The sequence below is a fragment of the Erythrolamprus reginae genome, chromosome 2 (genome assembly GCF_031021105.1).
Source record: "Erythrolamprus reginae isolate rEryReg1 chromosome 2, rEryReg1.hap1, whole genome shotgun sequence".
Classification (NCBI taxonomy): domain Eukaryota; kingdom Metazoa; phylum Chordata; class Lepidosauria; order Squamata; family Dipsadidae; genus Erythrolamprus; species Erythrolamprus reginae.
The window spans coordinates 179,251,015-179,271,572 of NC_091951.1; the positions used below are offsets into that span (position 1 = coordinate 179,251,015).

Consider the following 20,558-nt stretch of genomic DNA (forward strand, 5'->3'; position numbering starts at 1 on the left):
GGGAATTCTGGGAGTTGAAGTCTTAAAAGTTGCCAAAGGTTGGTGACTTCTATTGTAGTGGACTCTGTTAATCCTGAGATTGAATCAACTCTCCTGGATTTGCTGGAATAAGCTAGGGGACCAAATCTCCTGGGTGGGCTAGCAGCCTCTTTTTGATTGTTACCATTTAGTATCTGGAGGCAATTTAAACTTGTAGTTGACTGATAGCTTCCAGTCCATGGAAGTAGCATTGTAAATAAAAATGAATGGGTGGCAAACCACTTTGGGAACTTGAATCTACCAAGGGAGGGGCTTCTGTGAGATCCTTTTTTGGGGGGAAACTGCTCTGTGGTCCAGCTAGTTACCTTTGCCGCTGATTTTGTAGATGGAAAAGCAACACATGTATGTGCTCACTGAACTTATTTTTTACATCTCCAAAATGTGTGTGGCTGATGTGTCATATCCCGTGAGAAAATTTACCTGACTGCATATCCTATTGGACTTTGTGGGATACATATTTGAATAAGCAAGAATGGTGCTCTTCTTTTTTTAGACACAAATGTAAAACATGAGGTTGTGGTGTTCAGATGTTTCATTGTTTGCATGGGTTTCTTGCTCTCTGGAGGGAATCGTTAGGAAGGCAATGTGGCGAAGAAGAAATATGTCCATCTGTTCAACATCTCAAATTCTGTGGTTACTGTTCCCCTCCTAGTTACAGAATCTATTTTATTATTATTATTCCTCATTGAACCCTGATTAATTCGGTACAAAGCAAAAAGCCCAGTAATTCAAGAATTCTCGGTGCAGGGACTTGAACTGAGCTCCCAAGCCACCCGCCCCAAAATTGATTCCTGTTAACTCCTGACTTCATTCCTTTTGAGACTCATTTATTGAGGGGAAGAAGTACTGTAGTTCACTTTGCAACTGGAGCCAGTAGAGATCAGCCAGTGAGCTATTAACTAATGCAGACTAATCTTTATCTATTGCTAGATATTGCCATTATGGCTGAATTCTTTGGAAACTTCTAAGTGCGTAAGAAGAAGGGGAGGGGAGGGGGAATCCACACTTCCTTAAAACCACCCCCTTCTCCAAATCATCCTAGTGCTTTCTTGATGAGTTAGACTGTATGTAGCTTCCATAATTCACAGCTAGCAAGGTGGGAAAATAAGTGCCGGGATGCAATGCTTCTGGGAAATTGAAATGGAAAGAAATACAGTGCTGTTTTTTTCGGTAAAGGTTTATGAAACAAGTTCTGTATCTAAATTTATTTCTCAGATGTTAGGTTGGCAATTCTGACTGTGTTTTGAGGGGAAGGTGTTGGAATACTTCTGGCCTCAATACCAAGTGACTACGGTTTATGTTCTTGGGGCTCGTTTTAACAAATCTCCATGTGTCACAGATGCTGCTGCCTCCAGTACATCATTTTTATGACTGTGGCTTAAGCGGTGAATTAATTGGTGTGGTCTTCTCTCTCTCTCTCTCTCTCTCTCTCTCTCTCTCTCTCTCCCTCCCTCTCCCTCTCTCTTCCTCCCTCCCTCCCTCTCTCTTTTGGATGAAAGAGGGGATAATGGCACAACAGCCCTTCTTTGTCTCAATAAAGGGCAAGATTAAAATGCTTACAGGAAGCTACTCAGAAAAGCCAAGAACCTCTGGTAGGCCTATTCAGAATTAATCAAAACCTATCATGGATATATGTGCCATTTATATATCATGAAAATATTCTAAAAACACATGGAAGTCTTTTTTTTGCACTCACGGATGCTTTCATCTATATCAGCCGTCTCCAACCTTGGCGGTTTTAAGATTTGTGGACTTCAACTCCCAGATTTCTCCAGCCAGCATGGCTGAGGGAAGAATTCTGGGAGTTGAAGTCCACAGGTCTTAAAGGGGCCAAGTTTGAAAACCCCTGAACTATATGTTTGAGTGAAAATCCCACCCTCACTCCCTATCTATCCTGTCTAAAGCAAAATTAAATGCAATACAGGTAGTCCTTGATTTACAACACTTCATTTAATGACCGTTCAAAGTTACAATGGCGCTAAAAAAAGTGACTGCTTTTCCCCAGTTACGACCTTAGAATCCTCCCCGTGGTCATGTGATCGAAATTCAGATGCTTGGCAACTGGTTCGTATTTATGACCGTTGCTGTGTCACAGGGTCATGTGATCGCCTTTTGTGATCTTCTGACAAACAATAGGGAAGCCAGATTCATTTAGCAACCGGGTTACTAACCTATCAGCTGCAGTGATTCAATTAACAACCGTGGCAAGAAAAATTGTAAAATGGGGCAAAATTCGCTCAACAAATGTCTCCCTGAACAACTGACATTTCAGGCTCAATTGCGGGCGTGAGGCAAGGACTACCTGTATGTCAAGGGGGCACTTTAAAAGAAAAAAGATTATATTTGTAATTTAGGAACTTCAGATTGCATTTCAGAAAACCAGCTTTTCATCCACTTCATGAGCTTTGTTTGCAACTACTGTTAAAAGGAAACACGGGCTCGTTTCCTGGACGGCCCTTCGTGTCCCATAATAGCCTTCTGTGGTTATAGCTGCTTGCTACTGTGCGCACATGCAAAAGCTGTTAAAAAGAAACTCGGTCTGCTGTGACTTGGTGGCTGTGGCTTTCCCCCTGACAGACCATCCGCTTAGCGGGTTCTCTAATTTATTTATCACCCTCCAAATGGAAAGAGAGAGGCGGCAGGCTGTCCAACGTGGTGGGTGACGTCTGTGCTGAAACACATTGACGACTCGTGACATCACTCTTGTCCAGAACAGAAGTGACGTAACTGGGAAGAAACAATTACGGGAAAGAGGGGAGGAGGCATGGACTGTATGAGCCCACATGGAATGGATTATAGTAGGGGTCCCCAAACTTGGCAACTTTAAGACTCGTGGACTTCAACTCCCAGAATTCTACAGCCAGCATAGCTGGCTGTAGAATTCTGGGAGTTGAAGTCCACAAGTCTTAAAGTTGCCATGTTTGAAGACCTCTGGCTTATAGCCTAATGTTCAGGGTTTTGTTTCTCCCCCTTCAGCATCCCTGCTGGTTTGAGGTTAGCGGCAATATTTTGATTTCTGTTTCCTGTGCTCATTGCCAAGCATGGGAGTTCCCAAATAAGAAACACTTACGGTAAATCACATTGCTTTCGAGGATGGCTTCTACCTCCAGCTATGTGATACAGTATATTCTAGCCGTGGTGGTGGCATAGTGGTTAGAAGGCACTATTGCAGGCAAACCCTGCCGACTGCCTGGAGTTCAATCCTGACCGGCTCGAGGTTGACTCAGCTTTTCCTCCTTCCAAGATCGGTAAAATGAGGAACCAGATTGTTTGGGGTCAATATGCTGACTCTGTAAAATGCATAGACAGGGCTGTAAAAACTGTTTTATAGTTTTATTTTAATTGTTTTTAAACTGTTTTATCGGTTTTTAGTATTATTTGATGTTATATTTTTGATTGTAAGCTGCCCAAAGTCCCTAGGGCAGTGATGGCAAACCTTTTTGTCCTCGGGTGCCGAGAGAGCATGCATGTGCAATATCATGCATGCGTGAGTGCCCACATCTATAATTCAATGCCTGGGGAGGGTGAAAACAGCTCTCCCCCCCCCGGAGGCCCTCTGGAGGCTAGAAACGGCCTGTTTCCCAACTTCTAATGGGTCCAATAGGTTCGTGTTTCACCCTCTCCAGGCTCCAAAGGCTTCCCTGGAGCCGGTGGAGGGTAAAAACGTCCTCCCCCATCCCCCCTGAGGCTCTCTAGAAGCCACAAACGCCCTCCCAGAGCCTCCGTGCAAGCCAAAAAGCAGCTGGCTGGCACACACATGCATGTTGGAGCTGAGCTAGGGCAACGGCTCGTATGCCAGCAGATATGGCTCCCTGTGCCAATCAGCGGGGAGGCCAGATTCACTTATTTTAACTTAAACAACTGGGGTGATTCACTTTAACAACTCCGGCAAGAAAAATCAGACAAAGTTCACTTAGCAAATGTCTGGCTTAGCAACATACATTTTGGGCTCAATTGCGGTCATGTCAAGGATTACCTGTAGTGTGCTTTATTTGGGGGGTAAGCAGTGATGGGCTCCTACGGGTACAGTCAGGAACGCAGTTCCAGTAGCAAAATTTGGAGCTCCACCCCAGAGCACCCAATTTGCACTGAAAGATGTTGAAACAAAATGCATAAGCCATGCCCACAGTGTGGTAGTAAAGATTTTGGTAGCCCTTCACTGGGGGTAAGGTTCTTACAGGTAGATGAAAGGAAGAACCAAAATACATTGGTACCTAAAGCCTTAAAACATTAGTACTCTATTTTATTATTTTTATTTTATTTATTTATTTTATTTTGTCAAGTACGTATTGGTGGTATACATAGAAATAACGCTGTTTATATACAAGAGAAGGGTACTAATAAGAGGGAAACATTAGGACAGGGACGGTAGGCACGCTGTTGCATTTATGCACACCCCTTACTGACCTCTTAGGAACTGAGTGAGGTCGGCAGTGCATAGGGTAAAGTTTTGGGGGTTTGGTGACGAATTAACCCTTTTTCAGAAGCCACCCTGAAAAGGTTCAGAAAGGTTAACCTTGTCCTCTTCAATGACATCTTTCTGCAGACCATGAAGATTGGGCGTGGGGGGAATAAAGATAGGGAAGCCCCCTGCCCACCACTGCTGTACAGGCTTTTTCAACATAAGCCACTATAAAGATTCCAGCCAACTCTTTTCCATAGAATAATTTAAAAAAACCTCCCTGTGATTGCAGAAAGTTCTGTTTTTATCCTGTAATTGGTGGCAGGACCAACCACAGGCAATTTCCTGGTTGGGTATCTGGTGGGTTGTATGACCTACCATATATGAGTTTCTTTTTCTCATCATTCCAGAACTCCTGTTCTGTTTGCCTGGAGGGAAAAGTGCCGTTGTTTGCGTAGCTTTGAGCCTAAGTCCCTCTTTCCTAGGAAACCCAGTGGTTTATGCTTAGGAGAGAGTTCGTTCCCCAATGCTTGGTTTTGCCCTGAAGTGCCATGGGGTTTTTCAGAAGGCAAACCTTTGGGCCTGCTTAACTCCCCAAGTAATTTTGGCCTGATTACTGTCTCAGAACTTCTTTTTAATATTTTTATTAGAATGTTATGGTACAGTAAAGGTTTAAAGTGAAAAAAGTGCGTAGGGGGGCTCAGGGCCAGACTATTTGCAAGACCACCTCCTACCCCATACCTCCCAGTGACCAATAAAGGCCCACAGGGTTGGTCTTCTCAAGGTCCCGTCAGCTAAACAATGTCGGCTGGCGGGTCCACGAGGGAGGGTCTTCCCTGTGGTGGCTCCGGCTCTTTGGAACCAGCTTCCTCCCAAGATCCGGACTGCCCCCACCCTGCTGGCCTTCCAAAAAGCCATAAAGACCTGGCTGTTCAGCCAAGCTTGGGGGTATGCATGGTTGTGCTCAATTGTTTTAATTGTCTGATAGCTGTGTTTAGATTATTTAATTGTTTTTATGAGCTTTTATGTAATTTTTATCTGTATTTGGCTGTGAGCCACCCGGAGTCCTCTGGGAGTGGGGCAGCATATAAGTCCAAATAACAAATGAATAAATAGATGTGGATTTTTGTTTAGGAATGTCTGAAATTGAGTATTTATTGAAAAAAGATGAATGTGGAACATAATGTGTCACTTTAAGAAAGACAATTCAGATATTAATTAGTAGGATAGGGAGAGAGGTGCTAAAGCAGTGTATTTCAAACTTGGCAACTTTAAGATATGTGGGTTTTTACCCCCAGGATTTCCCAGCTAGCCATGTTCCTCTCATGCTGCCAAGTTTGAGAAACTGTGCTAAACCTTTGATTGATTGATTTAAACAGGTGAATAGTGGAGCAGATAAAAACTGGGTGCCCTTACCCTTAACGAAAAGGAAAATTGGGTTTGGAAGAGTTGTCTGCTTTCACAGTTTGTATGTTGTGCATGCTTGGCATGTGTGCGTGCATCCGATCTGGAGACCACTTTTTTAATTAGAATTTTTCAGTGCAGTGAAATATACAAAACGAACAAGAAAAAATATAAAAAATGACAAATAGAGATACAATTGTTCCTTCTAGCCTTTCTTCTAACAGTAATTATCATGGTAAACCTTCCCCCCCTGCATCTTCTAAATCATTTATAATCCCCAAATCATCCATTCCTTCTTCTTTTCTTTCATCCAAAGTCCATTTATGGTTTCCAGCCTTTTTTTTTTTAAAGTATCTGTTCTTTGTTTTATCTCTGATAAACTAGTTAGCTTCCCCATTTCTGCAAGTTCAATGAATCTTCAAGTGTAGGATTTTCATTGCTTTTCCCAACACTATTCCACATTCAATAATTTTGCTGCACTTACCATGTGCAATATTAATCCCATATTTCTTTTCTAATTTCTGTGCTGGAGTCAAAGTTAGAAGCAATTCTGAAGTATGGAGAACTGAATGTAAAACTAGCTCCGCCCTGAGTCTAATTGTGTGCACATGGAGTCCAAAGAAATCCTCCAAAACCTTATATTGGGTGTATTTACTGACTTTTAGCTCCAAGATCCCTTCTGGTAATATTACACCGAACATTTCTGATGGCTGCAAACATGTAGTCTGGTCAATTGCACAGTGCGTTGTGATTTTTGCGGAAATGGGCTCTCTCTTTTTTATCCTGCCCATCTTATTGACCTGCCTTGTTTATCCCACTAGATGACAAATTCTTCATTTGTTTCTCCAAATACAGTAAACTGACCTCACGGAGGAAGTTAAACATTGATTTAATACAGAGTATCCACAGAGCTGTCCTGGCCTTTCAAAGGCACAACACATTGGCCTGGGATGAACCCCAAGAGGGGATTTCATAGAAAAAGTAGAACTCCTTGGAGCTCCCTTTCAGGCACCTTGATGTGAGAAAGAAGCTAACCGGGTTACGTCAGATTAGCGCTGAGAGGGGAGACTACTAGGAAATACCAGGGCTTTAGGTAAAACCGGAAAAATAAAGAAAGTTGTCCAAAACAAAGCAATGGTAAACCAGTTCAGTATACTTGCCAAAGGAACAATTATCTGCAATAGACCTCTCCCCTTTTCTAAGCGGTCTGTAAGGGGCGTGCACCTTTGTGCCTACCGTTCCTGTCCTAATGTCTCTTTATCTTTTCCATCTCTACTTTATACTTATATTATGTTAAACATACTACAGTACAATACTATATTTGTATGACAAATTAAAAAATAAAACACAGTAATCCCTCGCTACTTCGCGGTTAATCTTTCACAGATTCGCTACTTCATGGGTTTTCAAAGGGGGCCTAAGTCCATTAAATCCATTGAAAATTCATAAAATTCTTCTACAGTACTACTGTACTCTATTAAAGAAACTGGTAGGATCTCACATGTAGTTCCAGTTGAGAAACATTATAGAATGACTGTTTAACGCAAAGGGTGGGTTTTAAAAGTCCAAATATTAAATACATTAGAAATATCTTTCCTCTGCTTCATGGAAATTCGTTTTTCACGGGTGGTCTTGGAACGCATCCCACGCAAAAAACGAGGAATCACTGTAATAGGAAACCCACATTAAAGCTCGGCTCAAAGTATGCTTTACAAACTTAACAACAGTAGCGGATTGCAGCCGGTACGGCCCAATACAGTGTCCCGGTAGCGAAAATGGAGCCGTGCGCACAGCTTCAGCTGACCGGCAGGCGGGCACGCGCCTTGGCACAAGATTTGGCTTCTGCGCATGCACCGGGAACCAAATCTCGTGTGAGGACGTGCACAAGAGCGAGATTTCGGCGATTTTCATTGGGTTTTTTGCTTCCCCGCCTAAGCAGAAGCAAAAGTATCGCCAAAATCTCGCTCGCATGCATGTCCTCACATGAGACCTGGCTTCCCCCACCTGCTTAACAACCATTAATTGAGCCCCAAATCTCTGTTGCTAAGAGACGGTTGTTAAGTGAGTCCCCCCCCCCATTTTACAACCTTTCTTGTTGCTGTACTTGTAAAGTTAGTAATGTGGTTCTCTAATGAGTCCAGCTTTGACTTTGCTTGTCGGAAGGTTGCAACAGAGGGTTTGCGCTGCAACCTTTATAATAATAATAATAATAATAATAATAATAATAATAATAATAATAATAATATTAATAATAATAATAATAATATATAATAATATATAATAATTTATTAGATTTGTATGCCACCCCTCTCCGCAGACTCGGGGCAGCTCACAACTACAATAATAATAACAGTATACAATGTAACAAATCTAATATTAAAAATTATCTAAAAAACCATCATTTAAAAATCATACAACCCAAACATACCATACATAGACTATATAAGCCTGGGGGAGATGTCTCAATTCCCCCATGCCTGGCGATATAGGTGGGTCTCGAGCAATTTACGAAAGGCAAGGAGGGTGGGGGCAGTTCTGATCTCTGGGGGGAGTTGGTTCCAGAGGGCCAGGGCCGCCACAGAGAAGGCTCTTCCCCTGGGGCCCGCCAGACTACATTGTTTAGTCGACGGGACCCGGAGAAGGCCAACTCTGTGGGACCTTATCGGCCGCTGGGATTATAAATTTGAACAGTTAACAGCAGTTCAAATTTTGATCAGATGACCAAGTGAGGATGCTGCAACAGTTGTACAGCCATAAGTCACTTTTTTTTCCAATGTTGTTGTAACTTTGAACAAACCACTAAACATATGGTGGGAAGTCAAGGACTACCTATAGGGGTTTTTTTTCTTCCAGATGGTGAATGCCTTTGGCTAACCGTTCTGGCTTGCTTCATTTGCCAAGGTCTTGAATGGACTTTGGTCTACAACCTGGGGGGCGGGGGGGGGGCTGTAAAAAACCCCGGCAACCCCGCAGAAGCTGCCCCCACCCCTGACAGGAAACAGCCACTTTTCTCCGCCTGCAGATGAAAAGCCTTGTTTGTTTATGGAACCATCAGCAGTTTGTCCAGTTTGGGGAGGGGGTGGGATGGAGATGATAGCCCAGGAGGCTCATTTCACTTTCAGAAATTGAAGCCTGCAATGATTTGCATGGATTCGGAGTCCACCTCACCCCCCACCCCCTTTCCTGTGCTTCTGCATCATGGAATTTCTCAGGGGGGGAAGGTGGAACTCAAGGATACTTGAAGGTTTCTTGTTATCCTTTTGTGTTGGCTGGTCCCTTTTCCTAACGGCCTTCCCCACCCCACCGCCCCCACCATCCCTCGCAATCCTGGCTGCCTGGCACACAGTCTTCAGCCCAAAAGGGCGTTTTAGCATTTCTCCCTGTTCCTGCCGCCCCCGCCTGATATTGGAAGCACATGTTTCCCCCCCCCCCCATTCAGTGTCTGGGTTTCATTACTGGTGGAGACAGGCTTCTTTGCAGGTCTGAGGCTGCACCCTTGCATCTTGGGCCCAGGGACGAGAAGGGGGATGAATAATCAGAGAAATGGACGAGTTCTGAAACGCCAGCATCCGCTCTCTCTCTCTCTCTCTCCGCTGGTTGCCATTTGGAAAAAGTTCTATCAATGCTCCTTTTGGCAAGGCCCCCTTTGTTTAGCTCCAGAGGTTTTTCCCTCCGGTGGCTTGGGATGCAAACTGCCTCGTTCCCCCAGCAGAGTCTGTGGGCTCCCACCCGCCCTGCAAACAGCAACCCGCTTGGCTCTTCCGTTTCTACACGTGGCAGCAACGCACGCAGGCTACACACGCAGGCAGGCGCGTTACACACCCCGCCAAAAACCCAGCTGGCAGCTTCGAGGCTCTGAGGTTCAGCCTGTGAACTCAGCATTTGGTTTGGTTGGCTGGACGCAGTGGTTCAAAGCCAAGAGGGAGGAGGAGGAGGGAGGACTGGAGAATTGGAACATTCTCCCTATTGTGCTTTGGGTCAGCCTGGAGCTGCGCTAGGGGTGGGCGGAAAGAAGCTTTGAATGCTTGGGTTCTTGGGACAATTGGGTATTTTTCCTTCCCTGCCTTAACGACGTGCATCTTTAAAAGATCCCAGCAACATAGAAACATAGAAGACTGACGGCAGAAAAAGACCAATGATGAAGACCATCTAAGACCAATGATGGCAAACCTTTGAGGGCTGGCACGTCAAACATTTGGAGAGTGCCTAAAACGTGACTCTGCTGGCATGTAACACACACACCTTGAACCAAAGAGAAACAATTCTCTATCTCCCACCACCAACATACACACACACACACACCTGTCAATCTGGGCCATCCTGAATAGCAGCACTCAGTGACAGAGCTGAGGCTGGGCCTGAAGTGTAGGCCCAGGCTTCAACTTCACCACTAGTACTACTACTGGAGTAGTGTGTTTCACTTATCTTTGCTATCTGTTCGGGAACGGGAGCTTGTGGGCATGCGTGCAATGCTTCTGCACATGCGCAGAGCATTTTTGATGGTGTCCAGGTGGGTGGGTGGAGCCTCCCGCCACTGTCACTACCGGTTCGTCCAAACCTGTGCAAACCGGTAGCAACCGAGCACTGTACTGCTGTCACTCAAAAAGGCTGCTTCTGTTGTACCCCAAGGTGTGATTGTGCAATCCAGTACTGCCAGGATCTGCTAAGATAATGGAACTGGATTATCTATATAACCAGGATATAATGGAACTGGAAAAGGTGCAAAAAAGGGCAACAAGAATGATCAAGGAAATGGAGCACCTCCCTTATACCAGGCCTTGGTCTCTTCAGCCTTGAAAGATGGTGTTTAAGGGATGACTTGATCAAAGTGTATAAAATCATGCATGGGATAGAAAGGGTGGATAGAGAAAAAATATTTTCTCTATCACACAATACTAGGACGAGGGGTCACTCCCTAAAGCTCATAGCTAAGAAAGTGAGGACAAACAAAGGGAAATATTTCTTCACCCAGAGGGTCGTTGGTTTATGGAATTCACTTCCAGAAGAGGTCATGACAGCTGTCAGCCTGGATAGCTTCAAGGCAGGATTAGACAGATTCATGGATGGCAAGTGTATCAGTGGTTACTGAAACAGATGTCCATGTGCTGCCTCTATGTTGGTTGAGGCAGGCAGGATTTAGTACCATTTGTTAGGGGTCAGGGGAAAGGGAGGGTCTTGCCTTCTCTTTCTGCTCAAGATCCCCATGTACAATTGCTGGGCCACTGTGTGACACAGAATGCTGGACTCGATGGGCTTTGGCCTGATTCAGCATGGCTCTTCTTATGTTCTTTTGTTCTAAGCCCTGCTTACCTTCAGGCAGGGTTCCCTTTTTGTTGACAGGGCCCTACGGCCTTCCTGAGCTTGCTGCAGATCACACGAAGCCTTCGTTCTTGAATTAGCTTCACAGAGTGCTTTTTCCATGGCCCTTTCAGCCTCAAAAACCTGTGCAAAAGGACACCCTGTTCTCACGTAACCTCCGAGGTCTGGATGGAGACTGTGCAAGAACACACGCCATTCTCACCCAGCCCCTGAAAGCTGGGTTTTCAAAAATAGTTGGGTGTGTTTGTGAAAGCCGCTGTAGCTCCGAAAACGATAATACCTTTGACACGTGCCGTAGGTTCACCGTCATTGTGTTAGACCCTCTTCCTTGGCCCACCAAGACTGGCAAATGATAATCTCTACTGAACTACAAATGAACATTATGACTGCAAGCTGCTCAGGGTCACTCAATAGTGCAATGGGCAGCGCATAAATAGGATGGATAAATCAATCCATCGATCCCTCCAAGGTTCAGAAGTCATTACAACGTGTGCTGCTCCTATATCCTTCCAGCCATGAAATCAACAGGGGTATGTGTCTCACAAATTGATATTACAGAAGAGATCTTGACCAGGAAGGATTCTGAACTGTCGGGAAGGGCGTGTGCTCAATGAAAATTTTAAAAACCCCAATTGGACTGTTTCTATCAATTATAATATGATGCAATATAAGATCCTCCCTGGAATCAAGCTCATCTCTTCATAACTATCCACTTCTATTTTCTTGGCCACAACATAGAAGTGCTTTTCCACAATCACTTTGGGTGGCTTTTTGATCGACCAGTCCAATCCAGTAGTGGTATTTCCTTGTGGTCTCCCTTTCAAGCATTAACTAAGAGGTTTGCTCTGGTTTCATTTTCAAGATCAGCCCAGGTTGATCAGGTGCTGCCGCCTGCCGTTTGGTGATGCTTTGATGCTTACTAAACTGGGCTTACTGTAAGTACTGGAAAAATGCATGAGGATATTTTGGAGCATATCATGGAAAACTATATTCCTTCTCATTTGCAAGTGATCCAAATCCTTTATTCATTTCTACTTTGCACTTTCAAGTTGATACTTTCATTGTAAGCAATAGAAGAGAATGTTCTAGTATTAAATCAGAATCAGAATAGAGCTCGAAGGGACCTTGGAGGCTTTATAGTCCAGCCCCCTGATCAAGCAGGTGATCCTATCTCCTAAGAGCCGGGGTGGTGCTGTGGTTAGAGTGCAGTACTGCAGGATACTTCAGCTAACTGCTAGCTGTAGTTCAGCAGTTCAAATCTCACCACGGCTCAAGGTTGATTCAGGCTTCCATCCTTCTGAGATGGGTAAAATGGGGACCCAGATTGTTGGGAGCAATAGCCTGATTCTGTAAACAGCTTAGAGAGGGCTGTAAAAGCACTATGAAGCGGTATATAAGTCTAAATGCTAAATTCTATTGCTATTTCTATACCAGGAGTGTCAAACTTGTGGCCTGCAGTCCAGGTGTGTCATGCGCTGGCCACGTCCATCCCTGGTTTAGGAAAAGGGGGTGGGAGTCGCAATATGTCATGTGACGACAACATAATGCAGCAAATTTGACACCCCTGTTCTATACCCTTTCAGACAAATGTCTATCCAGCCTCTTCTTAAAAACCTCCAGTGATGAAGCACGCACAGTGTCTGAAGGCCAGCTCTTGCACGGGTTAATTGTCCTCACTGTTAGGAAGTTTCTCAATAATGATGATAATAATAATAATAATAATAATAATAATAATAATAATCCGTTCAATCCCAAGAGACAGCAGAATTGAGGAGAAGCAGCTAGAGAAATTAGTGAAATACGAAGATCTAAAAATTGAGCTGCAACGACTCTGGCATAAGCCCGTGAAAGTGATCCCAGTGGTACTTGGCACGCTGGGCGCAGTGGCAAAGGATCTCGGCGGACATTTGAAAACCATCGGAATTGACAAAATCTCCATCTGTCAATTGCAAAAGGCCGCTTTACTGGGATCGGCAAACATAATTCGCCGCTACATCACGCAGTCCTAGGTGCTTGGGAAGCGCCCGACTGGTGATGAAATACGAAATCCAGCATAGTGATCTCGTTTGCTGTGTTCTATTGACATAATAATAATAATAATAATAATAATAATAATAATAATAATAATAATAATAATATCTAATTAATAATATCTAATTAATAATAAATAATACAAATCTAATAAATTATTATTATTATTATTATTATTATTATTATTATTATTATTATTAATTAGATTTGTATGCCGCCCCTCTCCGAAAACTTGGGGCGGCAGCTGCTTCTCCTCTCCTTGATTAGTTTCCATCTGTTGATTCTTGTCCTGCCCTCTGGTGCTTTAGAAAATAAACTGACCCCTTCCCCTTTGTGGCAGCCTCTCAAATACTGTCCTTTTCTTCTAGACTAGCCAAACCCAAATCCTGCAACCCTTCATCATATGTACAGAGGCATGTTATGTGTAGATTACAAATGCCAAAAACATTCCTCCTGATAGCTAATCAGAATATTTGGGAGAGGTTCTCAACAGACACAGTAGCTCTGATTATTCAAGCACAGTGCAGAATGAATGCATGGATGAAGGAATGTATTCATCTCCCACCAGTAGGAAACCGACTTGTTGGTCTTTTCATGTCATTATTTTTCGTATCATTATTATTTTGATATCACCTTTGTTCCTGATATCAAGTCTTTGCTCTTTCTCAGCTCCAAAACAGGATGTCTGGATAAGGCTTAAGACCCCCATTCAGCTTTCATTACCTGCTGTTTTTATTAAGTAGAATTTGAATAGACTTCTCAGGGGGAAAGAGACAGGGTTGATGTTACATGCATACATATGTAGTGAATATCTGCATAGTCAACGCTGATTGACTAATCTAACGGCAGGGGAAATAAAGAACTGTCAGTGGCTAGCAGGTTTCAGGGAAGCCCTTAAAAGCGGCTTCCCTGCAGCCTACCAGCAGTCCATATTAGTTCTAGCTAATAGACAATAAAGATGCTGAACTGTTCCTGTGACTTGCCCCATCATTTACAGGCAAATCTAACAGTTGGTGAAGACACTTTCCATGTGCCTTGCGAATCAACTGTCATTACAGTAGGATTCAAATTTATTGATTGATTGGTTGGTTGGTTGGTTGATTGGTTGATTGATTGATTGGATTTGTATGCCGCCCCTCTCCGTAGACTCGGGGCGGCTAACAACAGTAACAAAAAACAGCATGTAAATCCAATACTAAAACAACTAAAAAACCCTTATTGTAAAACCAAACATCCATACATGCAAACATACCATACATAAATTGTAAAGGCCTAGGGGGAAAGAGAATCTCAATTCCCCCATGCCTGACAGCAGAGGTGGGTTTTAAGGAGCTTACGAAAGGCAAGGAGGGTGCGGGCAATTCTAATCTCCGGGGGGGGGGTTGGTTCCAGAGGGTCGGGGCTGCCACAGAGAAGGCTTGTCCCCTGGGCCCCGCCAAACAACATTGCTTAGTCGACGTGACCCGGAGGAGGCCCACTCTGTGGGACCTAACCGGTCGCTGGGATTCGTGCGGCAGAAGGCGGTCTCATAGATACCCTGGTCCGGTGCCATGAAGGGCTTTATAGGTGATGACCAACACTTTGAATTGTGACCGGAAACTGATCAGCAACCAATGCAGACTGCGGAGTGTTGGTGTAACATGGGCATACCTAGGGAAGCCCATGATTGCTCTCGCAGCTGCATTCTGCACGATCTGAAGTTTCCGAACGTTTTTCAAAGGTAGCCCCATGTAGAGAGCGTTGCAGTAGTCGAGCCTTGAGGTGATGAGGGCATGAGTGACCGTGAGCAGTGACCCCCGGTCCAAATAGGGCCGCAACTGGTGCACCAGGCGAACCTGGGCAAACGCCCCCCTCGCCACAGCTGAAAGATGTTTCTCTAATGTGAGCTGTGGATCGAGGAGGACGCCCAAGTTGCGGACCATTTACTCCATTCTCATCAGGCCACCCAAATATCCCACTTCACTGATGGGAATTTGTTGAGGTCACTGAAACGCCATTGTCCAGCTTGGCCAGCAGAGCCGTTTCATTCAAACATGGAGTTGGAAACCCTAGTCTCCACCTTTGCTTCTGCCCTTCCCTATCCCCACCCCTGCCGCGCTCTTCTGAAAAATCATTGCTGAATCCTGAACCTGAGTTTTTGAAAATGCCTGCAAATGGTTGCAGCCATGCCTTATGAAACGAGATTTGGTGCCGGCAGGTTAGAACAGAGGTCATCCTAGGCTGGGGGGAAAGAGGGTGGAGTGCTTGCTTGTCAGAGGCGGGCAGGCTGAAGCCTTACATGAACAGCTGTTTATTTTCAAGCGTAATTCCAATTGCATGTGTGTCTGCCTAATAGAAAACCGATGCTTCGTTTCTTGGCTGCGCCTTGCAGGAGACGTTGAGTTCAGCCATAAACCAAAGACACGCACGTTTCCACACTTGTACGACTCGGAAAGTTTAATGAAAACCAGAGCCATTATCAATTGCCGTGTTGTTTGCCATTATGTCAAATAATGGCTGGAATTCTTCAGGGGATGCGACACAATGTGAGGCACCACCCACCTCCCAGGGTGGTTGAATCCATTTATATTAATAATTTTTTCCTAATTGGTCCTCCAAATTTCAGTTCCCATCTATGTGGAACCATCAACAAGGGAAGTGTTTGTGTTCAGAATGGGCCTGGCAATTAATTTTATTTTAAAATTAGGGCTTTTGGAATAAAATGGGCTTTCTCTTCGAAAGGTTTTTCTTTCTCCGTGGCATCCAGCCATGGAGCTTTGAAAGACGACAGTGTTCAGATGTGACTTTCTGAACGCTTTTCATCAACCCCGGTGGTGGGTGTAAAGACCCCCTTGGTTGGCATTTGTGGTTTTCGGGTGGGGAAAGCTTCACCAAGCTTGAGATGCCATTCCAAAAAAATCTTCAGACTTATGTGAAAATTGGATATAAAGCACCAGGATGCCCCTAGGGCATTCAGCACCCTAGATTGTGATCTGCCATTTGCTTTCATCAATTTATTTATTTTTTTGTCAGATGATGCAAATCTCAGCTGGCTTCCTTGACAGTATTTTTATGGTGGTGTTTTTTTTTTTTGCTTCAAGCAATGAAACAGAAACCTCATTCTGAACGTCCATGAATGAGGACCTAATGTGCTTTCAATCTAGAGGAGTTCACATTCATGCATTTGTTTATTTATTTGTTTGTTTTGTCCAATGCACAATACTGTAATACACAATGAGGGTTATAGAGGATATAATCAGGTAGAATGTATTAAAGGGGGAATAGAGGAGAAAATAAAGGAGTGAAATATAACTATGAGAGAATAGCAGAAAAAGATATAGGGATACAAGAGAAGATATAGGAGATATAGGAGAGACAATAGGATAGGGGACGGTAGGCACTCTGGTGCACTTATGTACGCCCCTTACTGACCTCTTAGGAACTTGGTGAGGTCAACCGTGGATTTTTGGGGATGATAATACGGAGTCCGGTAGTGAATTCCATGCTTCGACAACTCGATTACTAAAGTCACATTTTTTACAGTCAAGTTTGGAGCGGTTAATATTAAGCTTGCATCTGTTGTGGGCTCTTGTGTTGTTGTAGTTGAAGCTGAAGTAGTCTTTGACAGGCAGGACGTTGCAGCATATGATCTTGTGGGCAATACTTAGATCATGTTTGAGGCGTCTTAGTTCTAAGCTTTCTAGACCCAGGATTGTAAGTCTAGTTTCGTAGGGTGTTCTGTTACAGGTAGAGGAGTGAAGAACTCTTCTGGTGAAGTATTTTTGGACATTTTCGAGGGCGTTAATGTCAGAAATGCGGTATGGGTTCCAAACAGATGAGCTGTATTCTAGGATGGGTCTGGCGAAAGTGGCTTCTTAATTACCAGTTTACAGGTAGCAATCCAAATAGGGGTGATGGTGGCATAAGAGGACAGACATCCCCTGGAGCAAAGGGGATGTTGTTTTCTAACATCATCCAGAGATGCAGGAAGCATAATCCAGATCAGGATTATAGGCCGAGGGTGTGTGTGTGTGTGTGTGTGTTACAGCAGTGTTTCCCAACCTTGGCAACTTGAAGATATCTGGACTTCAACTCCCAGAATTCCCCAGCCAGCATTTGCTGGCTGTGGAATTCTGGGAGTTGAAGTCCAAATATCTTCAAGTTGCCAAGGTTGGGAAACACTGTGTTACAGGATGAACAACAGGGAATACTCCTTTTACACTGACATTAGGAGAAAGCATATTCTACCACTTATTGAGGGATATCCTGGCCGCTCGGACGTTGCCTATCTCCGGTGGTTGCTTGGGGATGAGCAGGCCAGGATTACGGCAAAGGTGGCCAGATTCTGTGCGGCGGCAGCGGGGATTCGTCGCAAATGTGTGCCTTCATAGCGAGATACGTACATCTCTTGTATAGTTACAATGGGTCAATCTTGGTTGCTCAGCCAAAAGTCCTGTTTCCTGTTCTTTTTCCTTTTAATTATTGTTAATATTATATTGATGGTCTTTGACCGTAAATAAAATTTTATTATTATTGCCTCCTCAACTTGCCTCCAGGAGCTTCCCCCCCGCCCCCCGAATTCCCCTCCTTTGTGTGTTGTTAACCAACCTCATGAATGGCCTCTTGTCTAGCAACTAGCTTCCCAAAACAACCTCTGCTTTGGAGTCAGCTGGCTAAGGCAGAGTACTTGTTTCATTTTGGCAACCTGTTTACATTGCCAGGTTGGCAGCGACAGGCATCCCGAGGAAACTGACAAGCTTTTAGCATCGTTGAAAGCACATAATGAAAGTGACCCCAGTAGTTGTAATTCCCACAACAGCTCGGTAAACAAGGTAGGCAAAGTTTCTCTCAGATCTCGGTGCCACTTTAAGGACTGAGTCACTAGGTGGCAGGAAAATGTGCTTCGTATGCAGCCTGAATAAGACCATCCAGCTCCAGCCAAGAAGGAATGAATGTTTGTTGAATGGCTGTTTTATTTCTGGGGTTTTAACTGTTTTTTGACATTATTTTATTTGCTGTACACCACCCAGAGTCTGAAAGGAGTTGGGCGGCTTATAAATAATATAATAATGATTATAAATAATCAGAACTGCAGAAAAAACAATTAATAATAATAATAATATATTATATTATATTATATTTGTTTATTTATTTATTTATTTATTTGTTTATTTGTTTATTTATTTACTTATTTGTTTGTTTGTTTGTTTGTTTATTTGTTTATTTATTTGTTTGTTTATTTATTTATTTATTGGATTTGTATGCTGCCCCTCTCCGCATACTCGGGGCGGCTAACAACAGCAATAAAACAATATATAACAAAATCCAATATTAAAAACAGTTAAAAGCCCATTATATAAAAACCAATCATACATACAGGCATACCATGCATAAAATTGTAAAGGCCTAGGGGAAAGTATATATAATTGTAAAGGCCTAGGGGAAAGTATATAATTTATTATTATTATTTAATTTATTTATTAATTGCTGCCAACCTGCCTTCCATTGAGGACCTGTATACGGCATGAGTCCAAAAAGAGGGCAGTGAAAATATTTATTGACCCCTCGCCTCCTGGACACAAACCGTTTCAATTCCTACCCTCAAAATGTCGCTACAGAGCACTGCACACCAAGACAGCTAGACACAAGAACAGTTTTTTCCCCAACGCCATCACTCTACTAAACAAATAATTCCCTCAACACTGTCAAACTCTTTACTAAGTCTGCACGTCTATTTCTACTAGTTTTTTCTCATCATTCCTATCATCCTTTCCCTCCCACTTAGGACTGTATACTGTAACTTGTTGCTTGTATCCTAAGATTTTTATTAATATTGATTGTTTCTTCATTGCTTATTTGACCCCTATGACAATCATTAAGCGTTGTATGTCATGGTTCTTGACAAATGTATCTTTTTCTTTTATGTACACTGAGAGCATATGCACCAAGACAAGTTCCATGTGTGACCAATCACACCTGACCAATAAAGAATTCTATTCTATTCTATTTAATAAATTAAATTAAATTAAATTAAATGCCTCTGACTCTGGGGTTGTTCTGTGGCTCCATTGTGCCAATCTTAGGCTCACTAAGCCAGAGTGAAGTTTGAGGACATCATCCTGCCATACTCTTGGCTAATTTTCTTTTTTGCATTTCTCCTTCAGGGCCCTGCATTCAAGTGGAACTCTCTGAGCCAGTCACCTGAGCAGCACAGGTAGGTGCTAAGTTGTTCCTTTCTGCTGGGAGAGTTTCACTGGGTGAATTTTGCCCTGCTCTGCTGAAGACAGGCTTGCTTTTTCCCTTATGTCAGCCTACAGAGAAAGCCTTGTCTTTGGTGCAGTCCAACCAAGGGCTGTCTATCTCTTGCTTGTGCTTGCTTAGGACACTGTGTACAGCCGCCTCCAAGCAGTTCTTGCATTTGATACCGAATCACCTTCAAGCTTCAGGAATGTGCCCTTAAAAGCTGCATGGGTGAAAGTTGCAAGAGCAACTCGCCACTTCAGCTTTTTAGGAAGTGCAGGACAAAAGACGAGAGAGTCACGAAAGTGTGCGTTGGAGAAAGGACCTCTGTTTTTGCCTCAGCTACCAACCCCCTGGTTGCAGTCGTTCTTCAAATGGATTTCAGGTGAAATTCTCCTGAAGTTTCCATAGAGAACAGGAAAGTTGGGTTTTAACGGGGCACACGAAGGTTGTAAAGAAATACCTGTAGGCTTGTGATTTCATTGCTAAAGGGGGACAAAAAGAATTTCCAGTTTTGAAACATGATAATTAAATATAGGATGACTAAATCCCATAATCCAGGCTGTTGGGAAATGCTTCTCTGCAAGAGCTTCTCCTAAAATATGCTTATGAATTATTTTGGAGACATTTCTTAAATTCCAATTGACAACTTGTAAAAATTAAATAAACTTTTGGGAGTCACTTATAAAACCACTCTAATTCATTTCAGCCACATTTCTTTCCCAGAAATAATAAGCAGAACAAAGGCACAAAGGGTGGTCAAGTTGACGTTGACATGCGCCCACACATTACTTGTGGCTAGTTGCTCTACTGTTTTACGAAGAGGTGCAACTTTTTCATGTCTCCTTGCAGTTTCCAAATTTTTATTAATAGAGATTTTTTTAATTAAAGAAGAAGAAATTTTGTCCACTTTCTATCCTTATACTAGATCAACTCATATCATAAAATGGACAATGTTCATGGAATGGCCTGTTCCACTTAAAAGGATAGAACATATACTGAACTTGCAACATCTGGTATTAATATATGCACTTTGATTTTTTTTTTAAAAAAAAAGTGAACATGGATAATCTGAGTTTGTTTGGATAGGAAGGCAATGCAAATATTTCTCATGAGAATTTTCAGAATATTCAGCAAATGTTAC

The 20,558-nt window shown here is 43.3% G+C and overlaps 2 protein-coding genes across 2 annotated transcripts in view; one reads left to right on the forward strand and one right to left on the reverse strand.

Moving 5' to 3' along the window:
- The window catches only part of RBMS2 (RNA binding motif single stranded interacting protein 2), a 547,749-nt gene that overhangs the window by 40,270 nt on the left and 486,921 nt on the right, over positions 1–20,558 (reverse strand). The gene's annotated exons all lie outside the window — the stretch shown is intronic.
- Positions 1–20,558, forward strand: part of TAMALIN (trafficking regulator and scaffold protein tamalin) — a 35,883-nt gene that overhangs the window by 2,270 nt on the left and 13,055 nt on the right. The window contains exon 2 of the mRNA XM_070740546.1: positions 19,339–19,388. Within this exon, the coding sequence (XP_070596647.1) occupies positions 19,339–19,388 (50 nt within the window). The remainder of the gene's footprint in view (positions 1–19,338; positions 19,389–20,558) is intronic.